This window comes from Eretmochelys imbricata, chromosome 8 (assembly GCF_965152235.1).
Source record: "Eretmochelys imbricata isolate rEreImb1 chromosome 8, rEreImb1.hap1, whole genome shotgun sequence".
NCBI lineage: Eukaryota > Metazoa > Chordata > Testudines > Cheloniidae > Eretmochelys > Eretmochelys imbricata.
In genome coordinates, this window is record NC_135579.1 from 57227576 (window position 1) to 57254072 (window position 26497).

Sequence of the window (26497 nt, forward strand, 5' to 3'; positions counted from 1 at the left end):
ATGTGCATTCGCTTTGGCCATCCAATAGCATTTTCTGTATTTTGTATATCCGTATACAGCTCCACCTTGGAAATGTATAACTTGGCATTTGACCTATAGTCAACAATAGCATCAGTTAAATTCTCAAGATGAGGACAGTATCCGGTGTTAATGGAGGGAATGGACTCTGCTAATTTAATAGTTTCCCCTCCTCCCTAATCCCTAACTACTTTGAGTCCATAAAAGATTGAGGAGGAGCACGTGAAGGCACAAAGCACAATGAAAGTCAATGGGAGATGGGTGCCTATCTGCCATTTGTGCCTTTGAAAATCTTCCCTTTATTGTTGTGGAAGAGAACAGTTAGGGAGTTAGCTAAGCAATTATGAATTGTTATAATTGGTGGTCTTCATTGAATTCCACAGCTGCTTATAAACAATGTACACAGCCTACTATTTAGAATGCATTGGACAAATAAATGACATGAAACAGATACACAATTGTTGTAAATGTTGGGTACTCAACCTTGTGAGAGAAGTCTGTTTTCAATTTTTTGTTGGAAATTATTTTGTCTAACTCGTTTTTCTGTGGCAGGGGTATGGCACAAGACTAGGATAATAGATACATCAGAACCTCTAGATCCTTTGGGTCCAAAGTCTTCCTAGAGTTAGTGGGAGTTTGGGGTGTGTATAAGGTGTGGAATCGGACTCTTTAAAGTCATTCTGCATGGCATTTTCTTTTCATGGTAGTGGAGCTTTAGTTATGGCTGTGTTAGGATTTCCATCCATCTCCCCTTCCTATTTGACTGAAATATCTCATATCTATTCACACTTGAACTGAAGTAAAACTTGATAATAAAGGACCCTAAATTTTTTCAGCACAAACTAAGTTTGTCAACAGTATGACCCCTTTAAAGGTGTGTTAGATCATTAAATTATAAATAAGGATGTGCAATAAGGGCCAACTTAAAGACCGCCTAAAGAATAATCATGGGTGCCCAAAACCTACGTGTGGATGAGCATCCACTCCAATAGCTGTCAGTAAGTGAAATGACTAATACACTCTCCAAAGAGAGAGCCACGTCTCTCTGATAAAGGCTGTAGAGCTGAAATTTCACTGTATTTGGTTCCTTCACTGAAACGTTACTTAGATGTGTTTCCTTTTAAAAAACATTTCTGTGGATTTATTAGTTTTAGATCATTAGGCGTAACGTCTTTTCTTTTCTTTATATCCTGGGCTGTTGGTGGAGTGGTGTTGAGGGGAGCAGGATAGTGTAGAGAAATTTATAATTAACTGTTTAGAAAGCTGGCTACAAATACAGACTTCTTCAAATAAATTGTACTCGTTCTTTTTCAGGGAGAGTACTAAGCAGCATGGTATGTAGAAACAGCAGCTTCATTGACACAGAATCATAATGTTCTCGCTGATCTCACTTGAGCTATTCAACCACATTCTGATCTCATGTTCACCAGTGTGAATCTAGGGTAACTCCACTGAAGCCAGTGGAAGTATCCCAGATTTGGCACAGTGGGAACTGAGATCAGAATCTGGTGTATTGTGTTGGTGATCTATGAATCAACGAGGATTCCTTTACAGTTACAAGATATTACATTTCTGTAGTGCCTTTTTCCCTTGGGGATTCAAAAGCAGGGCCTTTGTTTTGTTACATCGGCTAGCACAATGGGGTCTTGGTCCATGATTAGAGTTCCTTGGTGCTAGAGTAATACAATAAAAAATAATGCAGCACCACTGAAATACAGCTATCTTTGGGAGGATCGAAGCAATCAAATTACACACACTGCACCGCATATCATGGGTATGGAGGGTAAGTTTGGGCAGGAGATTCATTACTCATGAATAGTGCCATGGCATCTTTCATAGCCTTTGTTTTTAAGGTCTCGTTTCACAGATTTTTACTGGACTATTTGCCACTCTTCTATAATATACATTTTAAAAAGAACAGTTCTAATGCTAAGAAGAATCTTTTTGGTTCTCCTGTTAGATCTGCAGCCTAGAGATAAGGATTCAGGTTTGAGTCTCTGTTGTGGGGACTGTTGAATGGTGACTATTAATTGCACAAGTCTGATGTCTTTGGCTACTGATTGGTGGACACAAAATGTATTTAGCTCTTTAAAATACATCCTAGAAGCCAACTGTATTGTGTGCTGTCTTTTTCATTTTTCCAGGTACCAGTGATAGCGGTATTGGGTTCAGGTGGTGGATTTCGGGCCATGGTGGGGTTTTCTGGAGTTATGAAAGCGCTCTACGAATCAGGAATTTTAGACTGTACAACATATATTGCTGGTCTATCAGGATCTACATGGTAAGCTTTCTGCACCCTCCCTCGTGACACCCCCCCCCCCCCGCTTTGTTTTGGTGCAGTGGAAACTTTCCACTGGTAACTGGGAGAATGTATTTTATGATGTAGGGTACAATCACCAGAGGAAAGGCATTCTCATCCAGTGCAGTAGAGTGGCAATAGAGTTGATCTTTGGTTGCTAGTATTTTGGAGTACCTGCCAGGATGTAGGCAATGTCAACTCCAAGAGGGTTGCATAGGAGCTTGATCAGTGAGGATCTGAATTAACACAGATCCCATCTCCAATAGCCATGTCACTATACAACCAGTGTCCTCACTTTTCATGCTAGGTGATACAGTTTGGCATCACCGTAGCCTTGTGGACTTTCTGCCATAGGAGCCCTTGACCAGGGACTCTAGCCACTTAAGAACAAATTCACACAAAAAAGGTTGATGATTTTTCCTTGCTTAAGAAAACAAAAATCAGACTTTTTGTGAAGAGACTTGGTTGTGAGCGTGTTGGATTTGCTGCAGAAATGAACTGGGTCAAGGCCATTAGAATTTCATAACAGGGTGAAGATATACTAATGCATTTATAGCAACCAGTGTATGTGCCAAGCTCTAAGTAGACATCTCTCATGTGGACATAAGAAGATGGGAACACACAGTGCCAGAAAGAAGCCCTGTCTCCAATTATTGGCTTTTGAGATATATTCCTGTTTTCTCTGGAGAGTTTAACAATGGATGGTCTCATATGAAGTTCTTTACCATTGGTAAGAGCAGGGGAGAATGGAATATGGCTTGCAGAAAAGTGGGCATGTTGTGCCCACATGACTGATTTGCTCATGCTAAACCCAAGATGTGGCAGAAACTGTGTGTGCTGGTGGTGCTTTGCTTTTTTCCTATATAGCTGAAGGGTGCCTCTGCTGTTACCAGCTTTTGCTCAGTTTGAGACCAGAAAAGAAGCCAACATCGGACTGGTGCCAAGCCTATATCTCCCCTTTAGGCCAGCCCTGGTAAACTGTGTTGAGGGGAATGACAGATGTCCTTCCTGCCTCAGCTGAGTCTGCAAGTTCATTGAATTAGCTACTTACTAGTCAGAACGTGAGCCGGTTGTGCCTGAGGTCTGGATCTCACTGAGCTACATTTTAAACAAACACTGCGTTGGTTAGAGTTCAACCCTGTATGTTGATGTACTGTAAAGATAATAGAATTTGAATCCAAATAGTAAAATTCTTTAAACCAATCAGGTCAGAAAAATAAGTTTAAAAATAGCTGGGGTTTAAACAAATAAGTCCGCACAGTCTGGGTAATAACACCGGTTCAGAATTGTCCTGTGTAATATAAAGAAATACTATTTTTGACACTTAGCCAGTACCTCCTTGTTTTTTTCTTTTCCATACCATTTATCCCCCAGGAACAGGGTTATGCCTTCCATCTGAAGGGTGGAGTATTCCCTGTTCCTTCCCTTGCGGGAAAGGGAAGGTTTCTGCCTGTTCCCCAGGATGTGTGCTTGACCTTGGAAGAGAGTGTCTACCTCATTAATTGTGTCAGTCATCTTGCCTGACCATAGACTGATCTTCTGTATCACATTTTCCTTTTTTCACACACACTGTAGTTTGCTGGTGTACTTATTTCACCTGTGATTTGATACACGTTAATACTTTGCACTACCATAAACTCTCAAAGCACTTTGCAAACATTAATTATATCTTGTATCGGACATGTGGCATAGGTTTCATTATACTAAAGCACAGTGAGAATAAATGACTGATCTAAAATCCCCCAGCTATGCAGTGACAGAATCCAGAGGCTTCCTGCCCACTTGGTAAACTCTAAAACACACTAAACCACTGCACAAAATATTAACCCTTCACTATCCCTTAACTGTGAAAATATCTGGCTCTTGCTAACTGATAACCCACACTTCTATTAATTTTCAAATGGCATTAATAAAAAGTGAAAGATTAAAAGAGAGGACTGTAGAAAGATATATAGAGTACATGTTACTGCATGAGGACGCTGTGTACTTTTACATAACCTCCAATCATCAAACCTTTGTTTGCTGTGAGTATTTAAAAGCTGTTATATTAGCTTAGATGTATATGTTCTTTACCTCTTAAGAAGAGGAGTTACAAACTGCTGGATGCTGCTATAAACTCTTTAACCTTTCAATTACTTTGTAAATGATTGTGGAGTATCTGGCTGCTTGTCCATTTTTTAAAAATATATTTGCAATCAACTTCTTAAATTTCTCCATTTCAGTCCTAATTTATGAGATGGCTGCTAAGTTGTGTAAATGCTGGTCAAATCAATTTGGTTTTAAGTATCAGCATATGTGCTTTGAATTATTTTCCAGCTCTCCATTTTATTGTTTTAAAGAATTTCCTGGAATTATGGTAAGTTTTATTACCTCAGTAATGCTTTGCTGGATTGGAGCCTTATGGACATGCCTTTCCTTAAGTATGTGAATACTCATTGGTGGCAGTGGGATTGCTTTGGTCTTTTTTTTAAGGTTAGGTATGAGTGTAAGTGCATTGCTGAGTAATGGCCTAAATGTGTAAAATACCATTCACTTGGACTAAGAGTTGTTTCCAGTTTGTACATTTGATTTTAGCAGTTTTTTAAATTGGTTTGTAAAATGTAAAGAACAAAATATGTTCATTTCCTTATTTGCTTTACTTATTAGTACAGTAGACTTCAGCCAAAATAAACTGTTAAGGACTATCTAAGCTCTATTTTCATATTTACTACTGCGTACATTACAGTGTGAATCTTTCCCACCTAAATTATGCAGAAAGCTATTTGTATTTACATCCATACAAAGATATAAAGTAGACAAACCTGTTCAAATTATAGTGGGGTAAAAATAAACTTCAGTAAGATGGCTTTTGAGAAGAGTTGTAACACGTATGGACAATCCAATTGTCCGTTAAACTGTATACACAATACATGGGGGAAATTCCCCAAACACAGGCTTCTGCTAATTTGAAATAGTGAAAAATCTCCATTTCTTGTCAGTAATAGTATATCCCTTTTGGCCACTAGAGGGTGACATAATTACCAAATTGGGTTAGGTGTCTCACCTGCTTAGAGTCTTTTTTTGAAAATCCCACTAAACACCTATCTCAATGCTTAATTTGTGCCAGGGCTGGGCCCCGGCACCTCTAGGCGTGGCAGTTCATAGCCCTGGCACCTTTGGGCTTGCCGCATGAGTTATGAAAGTAAAAAAATTGCTTGAGCCCCGGCACCAAATTTCTTGAGCCAAGATACTTTTTTCTTTACAAATTAGGCACTGACCTATCTATATCTTTTAAGTTCCTAAATACCTTTGTAAATCTGGCCCAATGCTGCTGTGTAATAGATGACAGTGGTTCATATACATACCAGTCAGTACATTAGATGAGATGAAGTCAGAGTTGATAATATGGCACTGAGAAATTTGTTTGGTCATTCTCTGAGTAAGACTGAATTGCCAGAATATTTTTTGTACTGTTAGCTTGTTGCAATAATTTCTTCTCTAATTTTGTAATCCTCAAGCATATATATAAATAAGCAAGTTTTATCTAATTGAAATGCAGTGCATTTGGGAGCCCTATTCTGCAGCCCTTCGTCAATCAAAACCCCATTTATTTCAAGAGGGGTTTTGCCCAAATAAGGAGTGGTTTAGAACTTCAGTTTTTGAGCCTTGTGACTGGATAAAGATCTGCTGCTGAAAGATAATTGTCAAGACCATAATGCAGTTGGCACATATAGTTTTATTAACATGATTATATTTAATTGAACAATTTAAACAATTATTTGGAGCTTTCACGTATAGTCACGTTTACATCTGGAGAACTGACTCATCAAATAATGTAAAATAATGTATTTGGAGCCTGAAAAGAGCTAAATAAGCATAACTCTCTGTGTGTTTGTATGTATGCATGCACAAACCCTTTAAAAGCAAGAATATACCATGAGTAAAACTTTTCATACTATATTCTGTGTATGTGCGTGAGTGTTATATATGTTTAACCTCATTTTATACCTTCCTATCTTTCTAAAATTTAGCTTATGGGTTATATTTGTGTGTGTGGCTTTTTAAAATAAAACATTCTCCTGTATTTTTTCCACTTGAGTTATTTCTAGCTCTTCATTCTTGACTTCAGCTTAATTTTTTTTAATGTAATATACATATCCTCTAAACTAGGGACATGCCTGAATATATCAATGATACAAAAAGAAATTATATAAAACTTTTAGGGCTGTCAATTAATCACAGTTAACTCATGTGATTAACTCAAAAAATTAATCATGATTAAAAAATTAATTACGATTAATTGCTCTGTTAAACAATAGAATACCAAATGACATTTATTAAATATTTTTGGATGTTTTTCTACATTTTCAAATGTACTGATTTCTATTACAACACAGAAAATGAAGTGTATAGTGCTCACTTTATATTATTATTTTTGATTATAAGTATTTGCTCTGTAAAAATGATAAACAAAAGAAATAGTATTTTTCAATTCACCTCATAAAAGTACACTCTTTATCATGAAAGTGCAACTTACAAATGTAGGTTTTTTTTATTACATAACTGCAAAACAATGTAAAACTTTAGAGCTTACAAGTGTACTCAGTCCTACTTCTTGTTCAGCCAAGCGCTACGAGAAACAAGTTTGTTTACATTTATGGAAGATAATGCTGCCCACTTCATAATTACAATGTCAACTGAAAGTGAGAACAGGCGTTCGCATGGAACTGTTGTAGCTGGCGTCGCAAGATATTTATATGCCAGATGTGCTAAAGATTCATATGCCTCTTCATGCTTCGGCCTTCGTTCCAGAAGACATGCTTCCATGGTGATGACTCTCATTAAAAAAATATGCATTAATTAAATTTTTGACTGAACTCCTTGGGGCAGAATTGTATGTCTCCTGCTCTGTTTTACCCACATTCTGCTATATATTTCATGTTATATCAGTCTCGGATGATGACTCAGCGCATGTTGTTCGTTTTAAGAATACTTTCACTGCAAATTTGACAAGAAGATACCAACGTGAAATGTCTAAAGATAGCTACAGCACTGAACCCAAGATTTAAGAATCTGAAGTGGCTTCCAAAATCTGAGAGGGATGGGGTGTGGAGCATGCTGTCAGAAGTCTTAAAAGAGCAACACCCTGATTGGAAACTGCAGAACCAGAACCACCAAAAAAGAAAATCACCCTTTTGCTGGTGGCATTTGACTCAGATGATGAAAATGAACATGGGTCGGTCCACACTGCTTTGCATCGTTATCGAGCAGAACCCATCAGCATGGACACATGTCCTCTGAAATGGTGGTTGAAGCATCAAGGGACATATGAATCTTTAGCTCATCTGGCATGTAAATATCTCACAACGCTAGCTACAACAGTGCCATGCAAATACCTGTTCTCACTTTCAGATGACATCGAATGCAAGAAGCAGGCAGCACTATCTTCTGCAAATGTAAAGAAACTTGTTTGTCTGAGAGATTGGCTGACCAAGAAGTAGGACTGATTGGACTTGTAGGCTCTAAAGTTTTACATTGTTATATTTTTGAATGCAGTTCTTTTTAAAAGTAATTCTACATTTGTAAGAGCAACTGTCATGATACAGAGATTGCACTACAGTACTTGTATTAGGTGAATTGAAAAATACGATTTCTTTTGTTTTTTACAGTTCAAATATTTGTAATAAAAAGTAAATATAAAGTGAGCACTGTACATTTTGTATTCTGTGTTGTAATTGAAATCAATATATTTGAAAATGTAGAAAACATCCAAAAATATTTAAATAAATGGTATTTTATTATTATTTAACAGCGCAATTAATTGCGATTGCTTTTTTAATCGCTTGACAGTCCTAACATTTTTCAAAAGCACCTAGGTCTCATTTTCAAAAGTGGGCACACTTGAAAATTTTACTCATGGTATATTCATGTTTTAAAGGGAGTAAATAAGACATGAAGGTCAAATCCGGAACTCCCCATCCATGGGAGCTTTTCTTGCATAAAAACTCCAGGTTTTTGCGGAAAATGAATAATCACATAGGAAATCTGTTAAATTGAGTGAAATATAAAACTTAGATGGTCCGTCTGTTGTAAATTTAGCTCATTTGGGCCTTTATACTGCAAACTGCAAAATCAGGACGCGAGTGTCTTGTGTATTTATTGACAGAGCTATTGATCACTGTATTTTCATTACAGGTACATGTCATCTTTGTATTCTCACCCAGATTTCCCAAGGAAAGGACCAAAGGAGATTAATGAAGAATTGATGAACTCTGTCAGTCATAACCCACTTCTGCTGCTCACTCCTCAGAAAGTCAAACGCTACATTGAAGCATTATGGAATAAGAAACGTTCTGGGCAGCCTGTAACATTCACTGATATCTTTGGAATGTTGATAGGGGAAACACTTATCCAAAATGTAAGTGTGTTTTTATAGTTATTCAAGCTGTGAGAATACTGGAAAATAACATCTGCAGATATTCATTTGAATTGACCTTTTTGTGTCCTCACTAACATTTTATCAAACACGTTTAATAGCACGAATATTTGTCAAATAATTTTAAATAACTAAATCATTCAAGAAAATTGCAATCTGTCCATGCACATTTAGTAAATAAGAAAAGAGGCAGCATTTGTCTATCAAGTCTGTTATGAGGTAATAGTTCAGATCCAGTTTGTCTATTTATTTATTTATTTTATGAGTCTCCTATCACCAACTTTCTGAAAGTGAAAGAGATGCCATAGGATAGTACTGTTACGCAGTATTAAAGGCAAATCCTGCTTGACCAACTCATGTAATAGGCTTGTTGAAGTCCAGTGAATCATGTGAGCAGGATTTGCCTTTAATCATGTACAGTAAGCAAAGAGTACGTACATAATGAAATATAGTAATAGAATATTATAGATTGGTCTGATACTCTATAGTGTGCATATGTACAAATAAACTATACAGATATTGACTTATTCCAAGGTTAATAGCAGTAAAATATTGACAGAGAGGAGGGCAAAACAGCTCTTGGGGTGAGGCTGGTTAGAATGATTATTCTTGTTACATAGAGGAACAAACAATAGCCCAGAGAATTTAGCTGAATATGCAAATTGAAGCAACAAGTCATTCAAAGAGCTGGAAATATAACCCAGGATTCTTGGCTCCCAGGATTCTGTCCTGTGCAGTAGATCACATTTCTTATATCTATCACATTTTAGTAAATGGTGCTTCAGTTTAAGAGACAGCATTAAGGTTTTGATGACCTTCCTAGCCTCCTGATATATTTTTCTTGATGCTTATTCTTAGGGCTTGTCTATACATGAAAATTAATCTGGAATAAGTCCAGGTATGTATTTAAAGCAGATTAACTATTCCCAATTAACTTCATGTGTTGATGCTCTTATTATGGACTAAGAGTAGTATATTTTGAATTTTCTTAATCCAGATTGATATAATTCAGAATAAATCAATCTCATTCTGGAATAAGAGTATCCACACAAGGAATTAATCAGAAATAGCTATTCTGGAATAGCATGTAGACAAGCCCATATATAACAACAGAAGATAAGAATCTTCAGTGTCCACCAATATTGCTACCCCAGCAGTCACAGGAAACAGAGTGTATGGGAGACACTGACTTCATCCTGCATATCTCTGCCAAATTTTCAAAACATCCCAATGAGGTCCCCAAAATCTCCCCCTGCTCTCGGATATGGTAAATAGTTCAGGGAGAATGGGAGCTGCTTTAGGCATTTACTACCTTGATTCCTGTACATTAACATGTGTTTTACAGATAGTGACATTCATAGAGATTAGCTCCTTTTATGGAGATGCATTCTGATTTTTCAGGGGTTCCTTTTTCTCTTTTGATGATTTCAGCAAAACTAGAAGTCTCCCCAAATAGCAGCAGGTCATCCATTTCCAGAGTGCTTTTGTACCAATAGTTTTTATGTAACCTCTCTCCTCTTTTTTTTTTGCAGAGGATGAATACCACTTTGAGCAAGATGAAAGAGAAAGTCAATGAGGCACAGTCTGCTCTGCCACTTTTTACTTGTCTCCATGTCAAACCTGATGTGTCAGAACTTATGTTTGCAGGTATGTTTTCAGTCTCTTTATTTAGTTGTCATTTGTGAGATTCCCCCCCCCCCACTTTAAAAAAAGTCCTACTTCTTCTTAATGCTTTTTTGGACGAATAATATCCCATGGTTTGGATAAATCTTGAATTATTGGTCCCACTGTGAGAATTACAAAAGAGGTTGGGTTAATTTAAAGCAATGATAAAAGTTTATTAAAGTTCATAAATATATGGAAATTGAACCAGATTTTTTTAGATTTTTGACCAAATGAAAATGTTTGTGGAAAGTGTCTGCTTTCCTCAAAAATATTCTACTTCTCAATGGAAAACTGAAACATTTTCAGCTGAAAACCGAAGACGCTCTCAGTAGTGTGGTTTTTTTGAGGAAAAGTTTAAATTTTCCACTGGAGAGAGGTGAAGGAGGCATCCCATCAACTCTGCTCACGAGTCCAACTCTAATGTCTGAAACACAAGACCACCTTTCCTTCTAAATATTTATTTTAACTTAACAGTGTTCTTTTAAGACTGTCATCCTTATCAGTATATTTAGTGTACCATGCTCTTGAAGTTTTCCATTCAGTATAATTTTCATTCCCTCCCTATATAATTGCATAACTTGTCTTGACTTGAGGTACAGTAGGTTTTGAACAAAAATACTTCCACTTTCTTACTTATTAGGTTTTGGATGTAAGATAAATCCTGTCTTGTTCCTTCTTGTTGAGGTGCATTAATTGTATAGGATAACATTCCTCAGAAAGGTGATGGTGCAAGATTTCACGCAGCTGCCATCTGCTTTTTTGCTGACGGCTCTTAGTGTTCATTCTATTCATAGTATTTCTGACCCTAGTGGCGCCGGTCATGCCCAGAACAGTAATAATTACTAACTAAACATAATTAATATGGTTTATTTCAGGAAAGTTTTTATTGAGATAACTTTTATAAAAACCTATCCAGCTATTTTTACTAAAGCAAGGTCAGACAGTGACCCTTGTAAGAGCTGATAGATTCACAGCACCAGCGTATATAGCTCTAGTTAGTCAGATTTACCTATGGTGAGAAATCTGAGTTCACAAAACATGTACTGGCTGCACTGTGGATTTCCCAAATTTCTTCACATATAAAAGACAAATTGCAACAGAAAGAAAAGTTAACTGAAGCCAGGTCAATCCAAGTTTAGATTTTTGAGCTGCTGCACCTGAAATTGAGTATAGCAAACCCATGATTGTTACCAACATTTCAGAGAGAGTCAGGTGCATGCATGCATAAGTTGCACAGTTCAGTTGGAAACACTTTCTCATGGCACACTTATTTTCTCAGCATTGCCACGTATAAGAAGCTAAATTTTGCATCCCTTACTGAAGTGCCATTGAAGCCAATGGGACTCCTCACTGTCTGCCTCCTCATATCAGAATAGGCCAAAATTGCCATCTACTCAGCTGTGTAAATCCATATAATTCCACAATGGAGTTTCACTGATTTACGTCAGGGGACAGATGCAAGCAACATTGAAGCCAATTGGTGGTTCCTCCATTGACTTCAGTAATGTTTGGAGCAGGCCTCAGATGAGGAACTTACATAACTTACTTTGATGTAAGTGCCTTTAAAAAGGGCACTGCCACAAGTGCTCAAAACCAAACCACTGCAACTCCTTACAGGGTGCAAATGACTATTCAATTTCCAGACATAGTATCATCAAACAAGATTTATACAGTGCAAGAAGAAAAACAAAATACAAGGGGTTTTGACAGTAATCACATATTAAGATTTCTCTAGGTTCATTGCCTTACCAGGGTATTGATATAACTACGAAGAGTACTGAACATAGATATATAATTATTTACACTATGATAGCTTCTTCCCTTCAGGTCAAAGCTTGTGTCTCCGGACAGTTTGAGTCCTGTCTTACCACTGAGACACGACCCATCTCCAACGAGATGAGTGACTAAAAGTGAGATCAGTTAATTTATAGGAAAAAAGATCGCTTTATTTCCCTATGCTCTGGGTCTGAATAGAAAAATTATCTTCCTCTATGCAAATACCAAGGCTTGGCTATGACAGATTCATTTAATTTGTTGGTTTTCTGGCCACTCTGTTCCTAAATTTAGTTACACTATTAAGATCAAACTGCTAAAGTGCATTAATGTTCAGATTAATATCATTGGGTCTCTAAGTTTCCTCCCATGTATGTATGAAACACTTCAAGTGTTTTTGCTTGGGTGTGTATGGTATATTTTGATCAGATAATTTATACCCCCCACAATCAACCTTGCCAGGCTGTGAAGTTTGAATGACATAGTAGTCCTGGTCAAATATTTCCTCTTCAGACAGATATGGTTTCCTTTTTATTTTCTTTTTACCCAGATCGCTGAATTTCACCAGCATCTGAGAAAAAGCTTAACACCTTGCATTTTGCTGGAATCTTCTAAGCAGTTTCTTTCATAAGCAAGAATCAATTGTCTCAAAGGATTTAAAAAAATAACACCTGCAGACAACACGTTGTTAGCCAAATACTGTGTGTTCTAACATTAGGCTGCTTCTTATACTGGTACTTCACCGTCACATTAATTTCATTAAACTCTATACAAGAAAACATTCCTTCCAATTAAAAAGATTCTCTTATAGGTGGTATTTTCATGTATTCAGAAGTTTTGTTGACATTAGAAATCGAATGCTGGTGTCTTTTCTCGTCTTTGAGTCTTTGGTATGTTTATAATATATTTTAAAGTCACCTTTAAGAAGGCATATGACAGATGGTATGTCACTCCCTTCAGTATTGATGATTGATTTATAAGGGCACTTAAATAGGTTATTGTTGTTGAAAAGAGTGCATTCAATTATAAGACAATGTGAATGAAGACCAGATATTTTAGGTTGTATTTTTGTCTACCATCGTTTTCTTTTATTAATTCATGATTTAGAGCTGAATCCTGCAATGTGAGTGCATTTCACTGGATTCAGGGTAAAATTTTCAAAAACGTCTAAATTCTATTTTCAGAAGAGAGATATTCAGAGCCTATCTCCTATTGTAAGTCAATGGGATTTAGATGTTGAAGTGTGTAGGTCACTTTTGGAAATGGAACTTAAGCTCCTAAGTGAAATTAGGTTGGTGATTCACATTGATGCATGAGATGGAACCCAGATGTTGTATAGCCTGTTTCAAATCCACAATCACTATCTCTCTCCCCCCTGCCACCGCCTGCCTAATTTTTTAAACACATTTTGTTATGGTAGGAATAGGTGAGGTTTCCAACTTAACTTCAGGATCAAAACTCCCATAGATGTCAAAGGGCGTTTTGACTTCTGCGTAACTTGGAAGACATTTCCAGGGGTTCTTGACCTGTAGCATACACAGATCACGTGTCCTGGAGAAACTCTCTCAATTTAATTATATCTCCAGCATTTTATAGCAGATGAACAGGGAACAACTTACCATCCAGTATATTTCCTTGTATGCTTTTCTTTCCTCTTGGAAAAAGGTGCCAGCCATTTGTGTATATTACAGCTGAATTGTTTTTGTTCATGCTGCATTTATGTCTAGAGGGAAAATGTGAGCTAATTTCTTTATGTTATGCATGCAGATTGGGTGGAATTCAGTCCGTATGAGATCGGTATGGCGAAGTATGGCACATTCATGCCTCCTGATTTGTTTGGAAGTAAATTTTTTATGGGAACAGTGGTAAAAAAACATGAAGAAAACCCCCTGCACTTCTTCATGGGTAAGTGAATGATTAAAATAAATAAATAAAACGAAACTGACATTTCAATTCTCTTCTCTCCAGTGCTTTTAAGTTTGTCTTTCTGTAATCAGAAACAGTCTGACACAAGAATAACCTCTGTACAAAAAGTAATATTTTAATAGCCTGGTGGGAGCCCATAAGAATGGTTCCATATTCAGTGATGGGAATTTCATTATATAGTGTATATCTGAATTTAGGATCTAATCTGTCCAAAAATCTCATTGTTTGTGTTATTCCAATGCATTCTCAAAGTAGAATTAGCTATTTAAATAATTTCACATATGTTTTGTTCTGCAAGTTTCCATTGATTTAGTCATTTTCTTCCCATTTCAGGCGTTTGGGGCAGTGCATTTTCTATATTATTTAACAGAGTACTTGGAGTTTCCAATTCTCATAATAAAGGTCCCACCATGGAGGAAGAATTAGGTAATGTAACAAAAACAAATCTATTAGCCAGCAACTGGTATTAATATTTTAGTGAATTAATAACTCAAACATCACTATCACTCTAGATCTGTTTGTGGGTGTACGACACTGTGTTAACCTTTTCTTGTATGTCAAAAGCCAGGGAAATTTCCTTTCACCAATTTACAGTGATAGACACCAGTAAAGGACTTGGAGGGCAAGGGAAGAGAATTAGTATTGGCTTACTTTTTCAATACTTCCCCCACTTTTATTTATTTGTAGTCTGAATAGGCACCATACCTGACCTGTGTCAGGGCTATTGGAAGAGGAGAGGTCTTGCACATAAATATTATTTAAACAGATTTTTTAAAAAACATGATGGTTTAAATATACGTACACCAAAGTGCTTTTTCTGATTGATGTGGTCAGCTTCAGGAGCCAATAGGCTGAAAACCTGCCCTCATGGCTACCTGCCATTATAATAAATGTCTTTGAAGATGGGACTGCTCATGTAATTGATAAAGGGATAATGGAGCTTTTCACCTTTTAGTTGCCAGTTCCATTCCATTCCAGGGTGCCCTAAATTCTTACCATCTGATGATATTTTAATTTCTGTTAAATTAGTTTAGTGGTCTCCATTCACTTTCTACTGGACAAGTGTCCACATCATTGTAGGGAGGGGAATGTTGGAGCTTGATGGTTGTGGTAAGGTACATCTTTCAAAAATGCTAGTTTGGAGGTTTTTTTTAAAGCTTTTGATATTGGAATGATTTTTACTCCTGTACTTTGTCCAGAGACTGTGATAGGTGCACATGAAATGCATGTAAACCTCTAAATAAACCAGAATAGTCAGCACCTATGTCGATAGTCTGAGTTGAGTGGAAGAGGGCTGGCTGGGCATAAAAACTCCACTATACCTTCCGTCTAGTGGTTGAGACTATTGCTGGGGCAATATGGGGAAGCTAGCTTTCTCATGCTGCTCCTGTCTTGTGGCAAATAGAAGAATTCATCCTACAGGGCTTTCTGTCTGGTATAGTTCATGAGCAACAAAACTCACTGGATAAAGAAAAAATTATTTGGTTAATATAATAATCTGTCTATTTGAGTTAATTTTTGAGGTACTGAAACATAGGAACTTAGGCATTAGTCATCAGAACACTTCAGCACATGCTTAACTTTAAGCATGAGTAGCCCTATAAAAATCACTACGTTTACTTATGTGTTTAAAGTTATGCCTGTACTTAATTGCTTTACTAGAACAGGGCATCACTTTGAATTTTTAAAGAGCTCTTTTCTCTGGTAGGAAAAAAATCCTTAAAAAATAATATTTATTTTTTACACTTCCAAATATATTTTTCAACTTTTTTTCATTAATAAAACCCTTGCTCTTGGTTTGAGATGTTTCATGTTTGTGAGAATTTTTACAGACAAATACAAAATACCTCAAAGTGAGAGTTTACCATGGAAAGGGGGATGAAACTTGAACTATATTATAGTGGCAAAACTGTGGTGGATTCCTGGCCCATTAAAGCTAATGACAAAACTTCAGCTGAGTTCAGTGGAATCAGGATTTTACCCAAAATCTATAAATCACACTGAACATGAGAATTAAATAAGCTATTTCTCATATCTTTGTCTTTAAAAAATACATCTTTGACATTCAAAATCTATATTTGTGGCTTTTAATAGTTTCTTTTTTTGGTTGGTTGTTAATTTTTGTCTTGTCAGATATTATTTGTCATCATCCAAGAATTTGTATGTTTGTCTTTGTTGCATACTATTAGCATTAACAATAGTTTAGATAGTGTCTGAGTAGCTATTTAGTTTTCAAGAGTGAAAATATCTAAGGAGAAATCCGTAATGACAGAAACGCTTGTGTGTCTGTATAGATTTCTACAGTGTAATATCTAATCCTAAAAGGACTATCCTCATAAACAATCAACATAGATACAGTGTTATATTTATAGCACATTTAAATTTAATTTCCACATGCCTTTTGTTAGCCTGAATCTCTCTCAATCAAGCTTTCTGTTTTGAGCTAGCAAAAGTATTGGAAATACAATGTTGCTACTTGCCTAATGTTTTAGTTGTTCTGATCCTTGATTGGATAATATACATGGTATAAAGTACAATCCCAAACAAAGAATTTTCAGCCCAAAATGAACTCTGTCATTGTCCTGCCATGACAAAAATTTGGTTTATGTCATAAATAACATGGGTGATTTTCTTTAGGAAGAGGCAATTGGTGTATGATATCTATTCCATTCTATTCAAAACAGTTATGAGAAGACAGTCTTCTTGTTTTCAGATTTCTAGTATAGACTATTTACATTATAAATTTTCTTGGGGAGGAAGAACTTTTAAGGCTGGAATTTTTAAAGGACCCTAAAGGAGTTAGGCACCAAATTCTCATAGAACTTCAATAGCAGTTGGGTGTCTACTTTGAAAATCCCAATTTAAATCTTTACAACCAAACAGAAGAAGTCAGAATATTGGGAGCTTGGTGAGCTTGTTTGTTCCAACACACATTGCCCACAGTATCAGCTGAAGATGGTTTTCCAACACTAGGCTGTTTATAAAACATATAATTCTGAATTATAAGTTAATAATAATTAACTTATAATTCAGCTGAACTTCAATAACTAAAGACAATGAAAATTGAAAATCCATTTGTTTCAAGAAAGGCTTTCCTTATTTTAAACATAGTTGGTTACTTGAAAGTAGTAGCAGAAATAATTAAAGAAAACAGAGTTTGCTGACTAGAAAATAGTTTTCACATAAATTAATCTCCTTTATGAGCTATTTGATCTGACAGTGGAATGCATTGCTACTTTAATTGCACAGCTCTCAAAAATCCTTTACCTTTTTTTTAATATTCTTTTATGGTTTTGGAAAAATCCCAAGTAATTTACAGTTTCAGGCTGACTTTGATTATTTTGGATACAGTGATCTTATCCTGATTGAAAATAGATTTTTGCCAAATACATACCTTGTGTTCATTCTGTCGATTAATGGAGTGAAATGTAAAATGCCTGCTTCTCCACTGACGTTAATTGCTTTGGCCTAACTGCTGATTTTTTGTTTGTTTTTCCCTCCAAAATAGATTTGCATTAAAGTTATGTAATTTTCTTGTTTTCTTTTACTTCCCAGAATGTGGAGGGGTAATTGATATGCACACGGCATTCCCATTACCACAAATTAAAGGCATACATTCAGAGGAGAATATATGGCTTTGTTGTCAGGCTTATTTCTGTTAAAGTAGTTTTATTTTGTGGGCTTGCAAAACAGTCCTTAGTTTTGTTATTTTGCTTATAATCTTGAAGAAATCAACCCTGGTATAAGCAGTTGTAATTCACAATGGATGTTAGTGTGCATTGCCCATGCTTAAGTCTGGACTGCACCTTAAAATTCCACCTGTTCTTCAGAGGATTTTCTGCCTTGAAAGGAGAATTCCATTGGATAATGCCGAATTCCTGTGAAAAAAAGGCAAACCTATCCTGAACTTTGCAACAATTCCAAACCAGGATCACACACAATAGATTCTTCACAGTTATGTCCAAATATAATTTGACTCCCTACAGCTGTCTTGCTTAGTTTTCATTTCCTATCTATCACAAGTACTATACAATGATACACCTTGACACTTTTTTGATCTCCTAGTAAGCTTAGATCTAACAATTTAATATATTGTATATATATATTTTTTTCAACAGAAAATATTAGGCTAAAGCATCTTGTGAGCAATGATAGTTCAGACAGTGAAGATGAATCACAGGGACCAAAAGGTAAGGAAAACTCCATGGTCCAGGGCATGTTTTACTTACTATACGTGCTCCACTTTCTCTATATATACTGTTGATTTTTCTAGCTAAAGCAAGGTGATTGTGATGGCAAAAGAAAATTTAGGGACCTTTGTTGCGATCAATCATGTACATACCCCCAAAATGGGCTGAATCCCGTTTGACTTACCCATGTATGTTGTCCTTTGTTGGGTCCCATTGATGCCAATGGTAAAATTCTACTGCTTGAGCCAGCAACCTTAAAAAAGTATATGCCTTGGCTTTAGCTTAGTCAGGGCAAGAGACCTGAGCAAGAGACCTGACTGAGGCCTTTCTCTTCCTATCAGCTCAGACTGTTCAAGCTGGTAAACAAATGACCTCTCAGAGACTTGTGCCTTAACATCAGCTCAGAAAGCCAGCAGTGTTGCTCTAATAATCGTCACAGAAGCCCACATCTTGGCATAAGCCTAGCACATGAGAGTTGTTGAGACAGTAACCTCATCAAGCCATATTTCCCAGAAAGCTGAAGTTGATGAGCTAGCAAGTTCACCAGTGTCCCTGGCTTGGTCATCAGCCCAGTAAGCTAGAGATAGATGACTGTTGATTTCAAAGGGCCCTTAATCAAAAGTTCAGCTGAGTGTGGCTCAGTCTAAGTCCACTGTCTTTGATTAGCATTTCCGGTGCCTCCAGATACCTGTGTGAGTGTCCTCAGTATTGCCATTCTGGACCTAAGGCCACCATATTGGGTAAAATTTGGAACTTGAACTTTGTATTTTGGAAAAAGTGACTTAGACACTTAGGAGCATAATTCTAATTGAAAGTCAGTGGGGCTCAGGCTTCTAAGTCACTTTTGTAAATGGGATTTAGGATCCTAGCCACTTAAGTACTTTTGACATTTTAACCATTATCTCCATCTTGCCCAAATAGTTTATCTTGATTTTTATGTATGAAAATATTTTCAACTGGGAATGGGCGACAGGGGATGGATCACTTGATGGTTACTGTTCTGTTCATTCCCTCTGAAGCACCTGGCATTGGCCACTGTTGGAAGACAGGATATTGGGCCAGATGGACCTTTGGTCTGACCCAGAATGGCCGTTCTTATGTTAAAATCCCTTATTCTTTCATGCACGTACCACATCATAGTTTTGGGTGTCTCTATTTCTTCTACAAGAATCAATATCACCACTAACAACTAAAGCAATGAAGGGGATGCAGCTCCTTGCACTATTTTAGGTTTTAAGGATGGTGCCAGCAGTGGCAGGAAGAAAACAATACCTTTGAAAATGAGGTTTAGTCAAGTAAGAAGCTCCTCATTTCTCCTTTGACTTGAAATAATGGGGAGGGAGAGATACCAATTTTGGTGTTTATTTGAAGATATCCTGTTTCAGTGTCACATAAAGAAAATAATCATTATTTACGGCCTTGTATGTCCGTGTGGGCTTTACACAGCTTGATTTGTGACACTAAGCACTGGGGCTTGCCATGATTCTCACACTTCCACAGGATAAGTCTGCAGTAGGACCTGCAGATCAGACTTCCTACTCTTTTGACACTTGCTCTGCCCCTATTTAAATGAAAACCAGCTCATTGTGAAGCATGCCTTAAAGAGAAAAACGAGAGTGCTACACTGGGAACATCAGGCCTGATTCTAAATCCCTTGAACACTCAAAACACCTACAGAAGTTGGTGGGAGTTTGGAAAGCTCAAGGTCATGCCCCACAGGCGGTAAGATCCTTTGCAGGTTTGAATGGAAGCTATGGGTCCTCATCACTTTTGGAAATCAGGTGCTATGCTTTTGATTGCATTGTTAGTTTACTTGGGTGATGTTATCAGAACAATCTTGACCCAAAATTTAGATTTTCAATAATTATTTTTTAATAAAGCAAGATCCATAGACAAACTTTTGTGACTTAATTATTAAATGTTCAAGTTTCTCTGTTATGCAGATTTGTAGAATTTAAGATTTAGCTCAATATCTACATCCTTATGTATATCTATATACCCCTTATCGCTGTGAAGATACAGCTCTGAGTGTGAACAGATACAGCCTGAGTTTTCACCCGGTGAAATGCTGCTGACCCCTTCACCAGCACAGGGGGCCCTAAATGCAGCACTGCCACCGTGGTTCCACCTAGCAGGGCCAAGGCCATACAGCAGAAATTTTCCTGCAACTCAGGAGTGTGTCATGGAGAGGCCAGTGAATGTGCTATTACATGGATCCACACCCATCCCACAGTGGCAGGAACCCAGGCATCTCCACATGCTATTATAGAAGCAGCAAAGACGTTAGATGGACACTCTGCGTTGAGGAGTGAGAATTCCTCCAGCTCCTCTTAAATGCTCTGCACAAACTCCATTTACTTGAGCTGTGCACAAGAGCAGGGCATGGTTTGGTCTTGGGAGAGATGTGAACGCGCCCTTTTGCTTCAGTAGGGTGTTGAAACTGAAGCCTCATTTTGAGACTTTTCATGTTAACTGTTTCAGTGCTGTTCATTTTTTTACACACAGGCACTGAAAATCCTGAGGCTGAAAAAGAACTTCAAAGTAACAGTCAAGAAAGCTGGGTCCAGCGCATGCTGATGGCCTTGGTGGGAGATAGTTCCCTTTTCAACACCAGAGAAGGGCGTGCTGGGAAAGTACACAACTTCATGCTGGGCTTGAACCTCAACACATGGTACCCACTCTCCCCTTTAGCAGGCCTGGGTACTCAGGAATCTGTGGAGGAGGATGAAATGGACACGGCAGTTGCAGGTTAGTTCACAAAATATCTGTGCACTGCATTTCTGTCAGTGAAAGAATAAACTGAGCTACAATTGTGGGAACATGTCATTAGACTGGAATGCTTACAACTGAACACTTCTGAAAGCTAGAACACATTTGCATAGGGGCAGTCTTGAATATTTACAAGCATGTTGAGGTTCTTAAGATGACTGGCGCTGTAAGCGCAATGTTTTATTCCTATATGAGGCAAGTCGAGGGCTCCTGGCAGAATCAGGACGGACTCCATAGAAGTGCAATATGTTGTTGGTTCTGTATGACGCCCACTCCTAAGGCCTCCTGTCAGAATTGGTTGAACAATATACTTACTTGTAGGGTGGGGAGGAGTTGCTCTTTCCTTGGTAGAGTTGACTAAGGTGCTTTTTGTACATGGCCACTTCCTGGCTTTCTTGAAATACCCACAAAAGACTATGTGGAATGTCCCATCATGCTCTTTTCATCTTCTCTCATTAGCATGGGGCAGAAATGAGTCTTGCCAAACAACATCATTTTCTTCCCTTAATGCTCCCCCTTCAACTCCCTCTACAAATCCTGTCCCTTCCCTACTCCCTACTTGAATTTTTCATAGTAGATCAGCAACAATAACAGTTAGTTCTTATATAGCATTTTTCATCTGTAGATCTCAAAGCATCAGCCTCTGCCTCCAGTCTTGCTGCTCTGTTTTTCTGCTTCTCTCCCAGCTATCTGGGTGTTTCCTCCACACTATCCCCAGTGTGGAACACCCTTACTCTGCTAGTCCACTAAGACACACCTTTCTCCTCATTAAAATCCCTACCTCAGCATGCTTGATCCATTGGGCACATCCAAATTTCTTCATATCTAGTCCATGTGTGTGCAGGAGGGGGAGGTTTGAACTTGTCATTATGGAGTTGTAAATACCAGATGTCATTTAAAAGCTCAAGAAACAAAGTGACTCTCTAATGTGTATTTGTTAATGTAACTATCCTTTTGAACGGCTCATACATTCCTTGTGTGCTCCACTTTCTAAACATTATTTTTCAGCTCAGAGGTGTTTACAATTGGGTAATCTTAATATTTATAGTGGTATTTATAGTGCCTAAAACAGGCAGGAAAGTGCTTAGCAGATCTGTGATAAAAATAACTTTTGATGAACTGTAGTATGTTTAAGGCACATAGTATGTAAAATCAAACCCTCAATCTCCAGGGTTTTAATTTGGATTAAAATTGAACCTTAGATAGACAGAGAGCTGCCTCCACTTGAGAGAAATTTTTGACTACAGGTCATCTGGAGTTTCCCTGGCCATGTTCTAATAGTTTTTTGCTGTTGACATTTTTTTTTGCATTTCTAAGTATTTGCTCAAATTACAAGATTAGAATCCAGTCCTGCAAGCTACCAAGCATAGTGCTTATCATTATGAGTAATCCCTGCACTTTGCTCAACAGTAACTATCAATAGAACTGGGCCCTCAGTGGTTAGGAACAGAGGGGCTGTGCTAAGATGAATTATTCAGTAGTGTACTTTCAGTACTACTGATGGTTTATCTATATTTGTACAAGAGCCTGGGAGTCTAAAGAAGTGGCTGCAAAGGAATCTTTGAAATAAATTCAAAATATTACATGATTTTCATGTTCTTTTATATCAAGGCACTGGATGTATTTAACCATCAAACAATTATCCATGTTGCTATTATCCATGGTTTTAAAAACAATATAATTTGACCAGAATTAAAAATATTTTTTCTTTTTGTTTATTAATAGGAAAATTAAACACACCAGAAATAAAGACATCTTAAAAAAACAGAGCTGACATATGTATAGTGCTTTTCACATTGACCACAGACTTATAAAGTCATAGTATAGGTAAAGAACCAGGGCTGCACTTAGGCATACTTGACAATCATCAGTGAGGATTGAATTCAGGACCTGCACCATTGAAAGTACAGGCATCTAATGCTTCAGCTAAAAGTAGCAGCTTGCAGAAGGAAATACAGTAGATAGGACCATCCACTAGAAGGAGACATAACCACATGCATGAGGCCAGGTCAGTGTATTATACATAATAAACATGAATAAAAGCCCTATACATCATAAGACACGATAATCACACTAGATCACAAGGTGTGTTAGAAATTTTCAAGAGAGAATCATGATTCTCTGCCTCCCTCCCTGCCCTTATATGGCATGCAGGGGTTATGTTGTTAAATACCAGCCAAATCGGCCTGATAAGCCCAGAAGAGTGGTGGGGTTGGGAGAACAGCCAAGCAACATACTTTAGCTTCCCATTTGCAGAATTGCAAATGCTATGTTGTGCAGTTGTTTCTAGGTATGTTTTAGTGGGGAGTGACTGGCAAGAGAGGAGAGTGAGCAGAGCTGGGGACAGGTGCTCTGTGTGGTATCATGCTCAATCAAACCACCAAATTTAACGGGGAAGAGAGCTCCAATCTTTGGGTCACTTTTCTCAGGCAGTCCAAAAGTCCACTCAGCTTGATGACCTGGAGAGACAGGGGAGCAAGAACAACTCTGGGCCTGGGGAGCCCTGCCCCAGCAGGCATGCTGGGCATGCTCTGGTTGGAGAAGGGGTTTAAAAGGGAGTCTCCTCAACACAGCAGGGTGGTGGGTGGAGAGGGACAGATCTCCCTATGGAAAGTGATCCAAACTGTAGAGTTCTCTTCCCAGTTAAATTTGGTAGATTTAATATGGAGGGGTTATGCCAGGAGAGCATCTCCAGGAGGAGGACTGCTGCACGGAGCTGAGACCCCCCCACAGCCTGCAGACCATGGGTCAGGTTGCAAGAGACAACCGCAAGCCACAACATATCGTGAAGAAGGACAGAGCAGTAGGCAGAGACCCAGGAGAGGGTGTTCGCTGGACCATAAGAAGCAGAAGTCTTCTTTATGGAGGTCTTGGGGTTGGAATCCAATGATGTGGGTGGGCTCGGGTTCCCTGATCCCTTACCACTAGGTAAGACTCCACCACAAAAACTAACTGCTTGATGGGGATGCAGCCCCACTCACACCTGGTCATGGAATTGCTACCTGTTCAAGACAACCAGTTCTCGCAGATCTAGATCCTGGTCTCATTGCAGGCAATCCCCGGGACTATTGCCACTGACTTCAAACAGACCAATGCTTGGCTCTAATCCCTTGGAGCAGGAAGTCCTCACACTGAGACTTTTTGTTTTTCCGTTAAGAATTTCAGCTGTTTACAATCTTTGAGTTTGATTCAATTAAAACTCCAGATTGGCTTCTGCCTCTAATCTGTATATATTTTTTAAACATATGCTTCCTCAGCTGGATGGAGACTGGATGGATCCAGTCCTTTAGTTCTGCCCGAGCTGCCCACTTCTATTTTAAGTAGAATTCCCATCTAACTTTTCCCCACGTTATTTTTGTTTTTAAGAAATAACCTCAAATCTACTTGAAAACTCCTGAATAATTTCTATATAGACCCACTGTTGATCTATTTCTGTACCTTTGATGTTCCAACACCCTTTAAAACACTCTTGAGAAAATGCCAAATGAATAACAATGGGGAAAAATTATCTCATAGGCTTTGCTTCCTTATTTCAATATTTATGGAAACTATTTTATGGTAGATGCACGTCAGTTGTGAATGCCCTTTTCAACTCCCTCACTTTCCTTTAAGTTGATTGCCATGACAAGGAGCATCTGGAAATAAAAAATGAGAACATGTTTTATAAGCTATACTTGAAACATTCTTTCTTCTAAATCAAATTCTTGTATATCGATAGTCAATCTGTGCTGGTCCCACACAGATTCTATTCATTTATGACTGTTCTTTATGTTTTACTGTTAAAAAAGATTTCATGTGATAAGAAAGTCTCTTAGCAGAGGTGCATCTTTCTTTGATGAATTCACATGTAATAAGTCCTATCATTTTTATCTTACCTCTCACAGAGAATAGTTTGCAGAATTCCTAGGAATATAAACTAGTATCTTTTAAAAAAAAGAAAACCAGGACCAGCCATAACTGAGTAATCCAATGATGTCTCTCACCTGGCACCCTGTCTGCAACAGTGGCCAATGCTGATGCTGTAGAGAGAGGCAAAAATTCCAATTAACATACTGTAATTGACTCCAATTCATGGAGTCACTGTGAGTGCTGTGCTACATAAATACCCTAGTTTGGGCTCAGTACAGGGGTAGCTTGGGGAAATTTGAGGGTCTATGGTATATAGGAGGGCAGACTGGATGATCTGATGGTCCCTTCTGAACTTAACCTCTCCGAATCTATTTGGTAGCGGGCTGGGTATGCCACACATTTGGGGGCAAGTGCTGTAGGTGTTCCAAGCATTAGGCCCTTAAGGTGCTAACCTTTGGGGGGGTTCCCATAAACATTCAGAGTCTAATAAAAAACATGGGATACCTTACAAGGGCTTCCAGAAATGCACAGAGCCGTTACCCTGGGCATCCTTGCTTTAACCTACAAATCCAAGATGAACCAACAGTTCCTAACCCAGCCCTTAAGGGGAGTACTGGGGTACAAAGGGCAGCTCCTCCTGCCTGGCACCAGAGATCATATAGGAGGGGGAAGGATAGCTCAGTGGTTTTAGCATTGGGTTGTTAAACCAAGGGTTGTGAGTTCAATCCTTGAGGGGGCCATGTAGGGATCTGGGGCAAAAATTGGGGATTGGTCCTGCTTTGAGCAGGGGGTTGGACTAGATGACCTCCTGCGGTCCCTTTCAACCCTGATATTTTATGATTCTTTTCCTGTATTGTTGATGCAGTTTAGGAAGCAATTTTAACATTATGAGCTATTCCTTTTGCTGATATAGATGGAGATATGAAGAATAGCATCATTAATAACAATACAGTACGAGTGTTAGTACAAGTGGTCTCAACACTGATTTATTCGCATCCTGGAGATGGGAGACCCTACTACCGTTGTGAAATCAAATGTGGTGTTCTGCTTAGCATTGTGGAGCAGTGGTAAATTGAAAAAGAAGACTATACTAACTAAAACCAGTTTGTGGCAAGAGCCAGTGTTGCATTTCTCAACAAGAACTTTATTTTGGCCCCATATTTAAATTTCATAAATTTAAAGAAAGAAAGGTTTTCTAAATTGATGAAGTGATTTAAATTTTTTAAAAAAAATTCTAGTGAAAGCAAATGGTTTATAAACAAACAAATGCAAATGAAACACAATCATTGTATCAGTAAAAACTGGAAAGGTAAATTGGCTACAGTACAAACAAAAGAAAAACAGATACAGCTGACTTTTATTTTCCAGGTTGAAAGAAATGTAAATACATACAAAATAAATGTGTGTGTTTTTACACTTCCAGTAATGTAAGGTGTTATTAACATATAACGTAAGTATTTGCCTCTGACTTAACTTAAGAGTAGCTTTTTAATAAGGCATAGAGAACTATTATTCTGATGTTTGGTTAGGTCTCAATAGAAGTTCTGCGTCTCAGTCACATGTTGCTCTGAAGGTGTTTTCCCTTGAGAAATT

At 37.9% G+C, this 26497-nt stretch overlaps 1 protein-coding gene across 1 annotated transcript in view; it reads left to right on the forward strand.

Moving 5' to 3' along the window:
• PLA2G4A (phospholipase A2 group IVA) overlaps window positions 1-26497 on the forward strand; it is a 134414-nt gene that overhangs the window by 89208 nt on the left and 18709 nt on the right. The window contains exons 8-14 of the mRNA XM_077825030.1: window positions 2163-2299; window positions 8492-8714; window positions 10265-10379; window positions 13938-14075; window positions 14430-14522; window positions 18215-18286; window positions 20792-21034. Of these exons, the coding sequence (XP_077681156.1) occupies window positions 2163-2299; window positions 8492-8714; window positions 10265-10379; window positions 13938-14075; window positions 14430-14522; window positions 18215-18286; window positions 20792-21034 (1021 nt within the window). The remainder of the gene's footprint in view (window positions 1-2162; window positions 2300-8491; window positions 8715-10264; window positions 10380-13937; window positions 14076-14429; window positions 14523-18214; window positions 18287-20791; window positions 21035-26497) is intronic.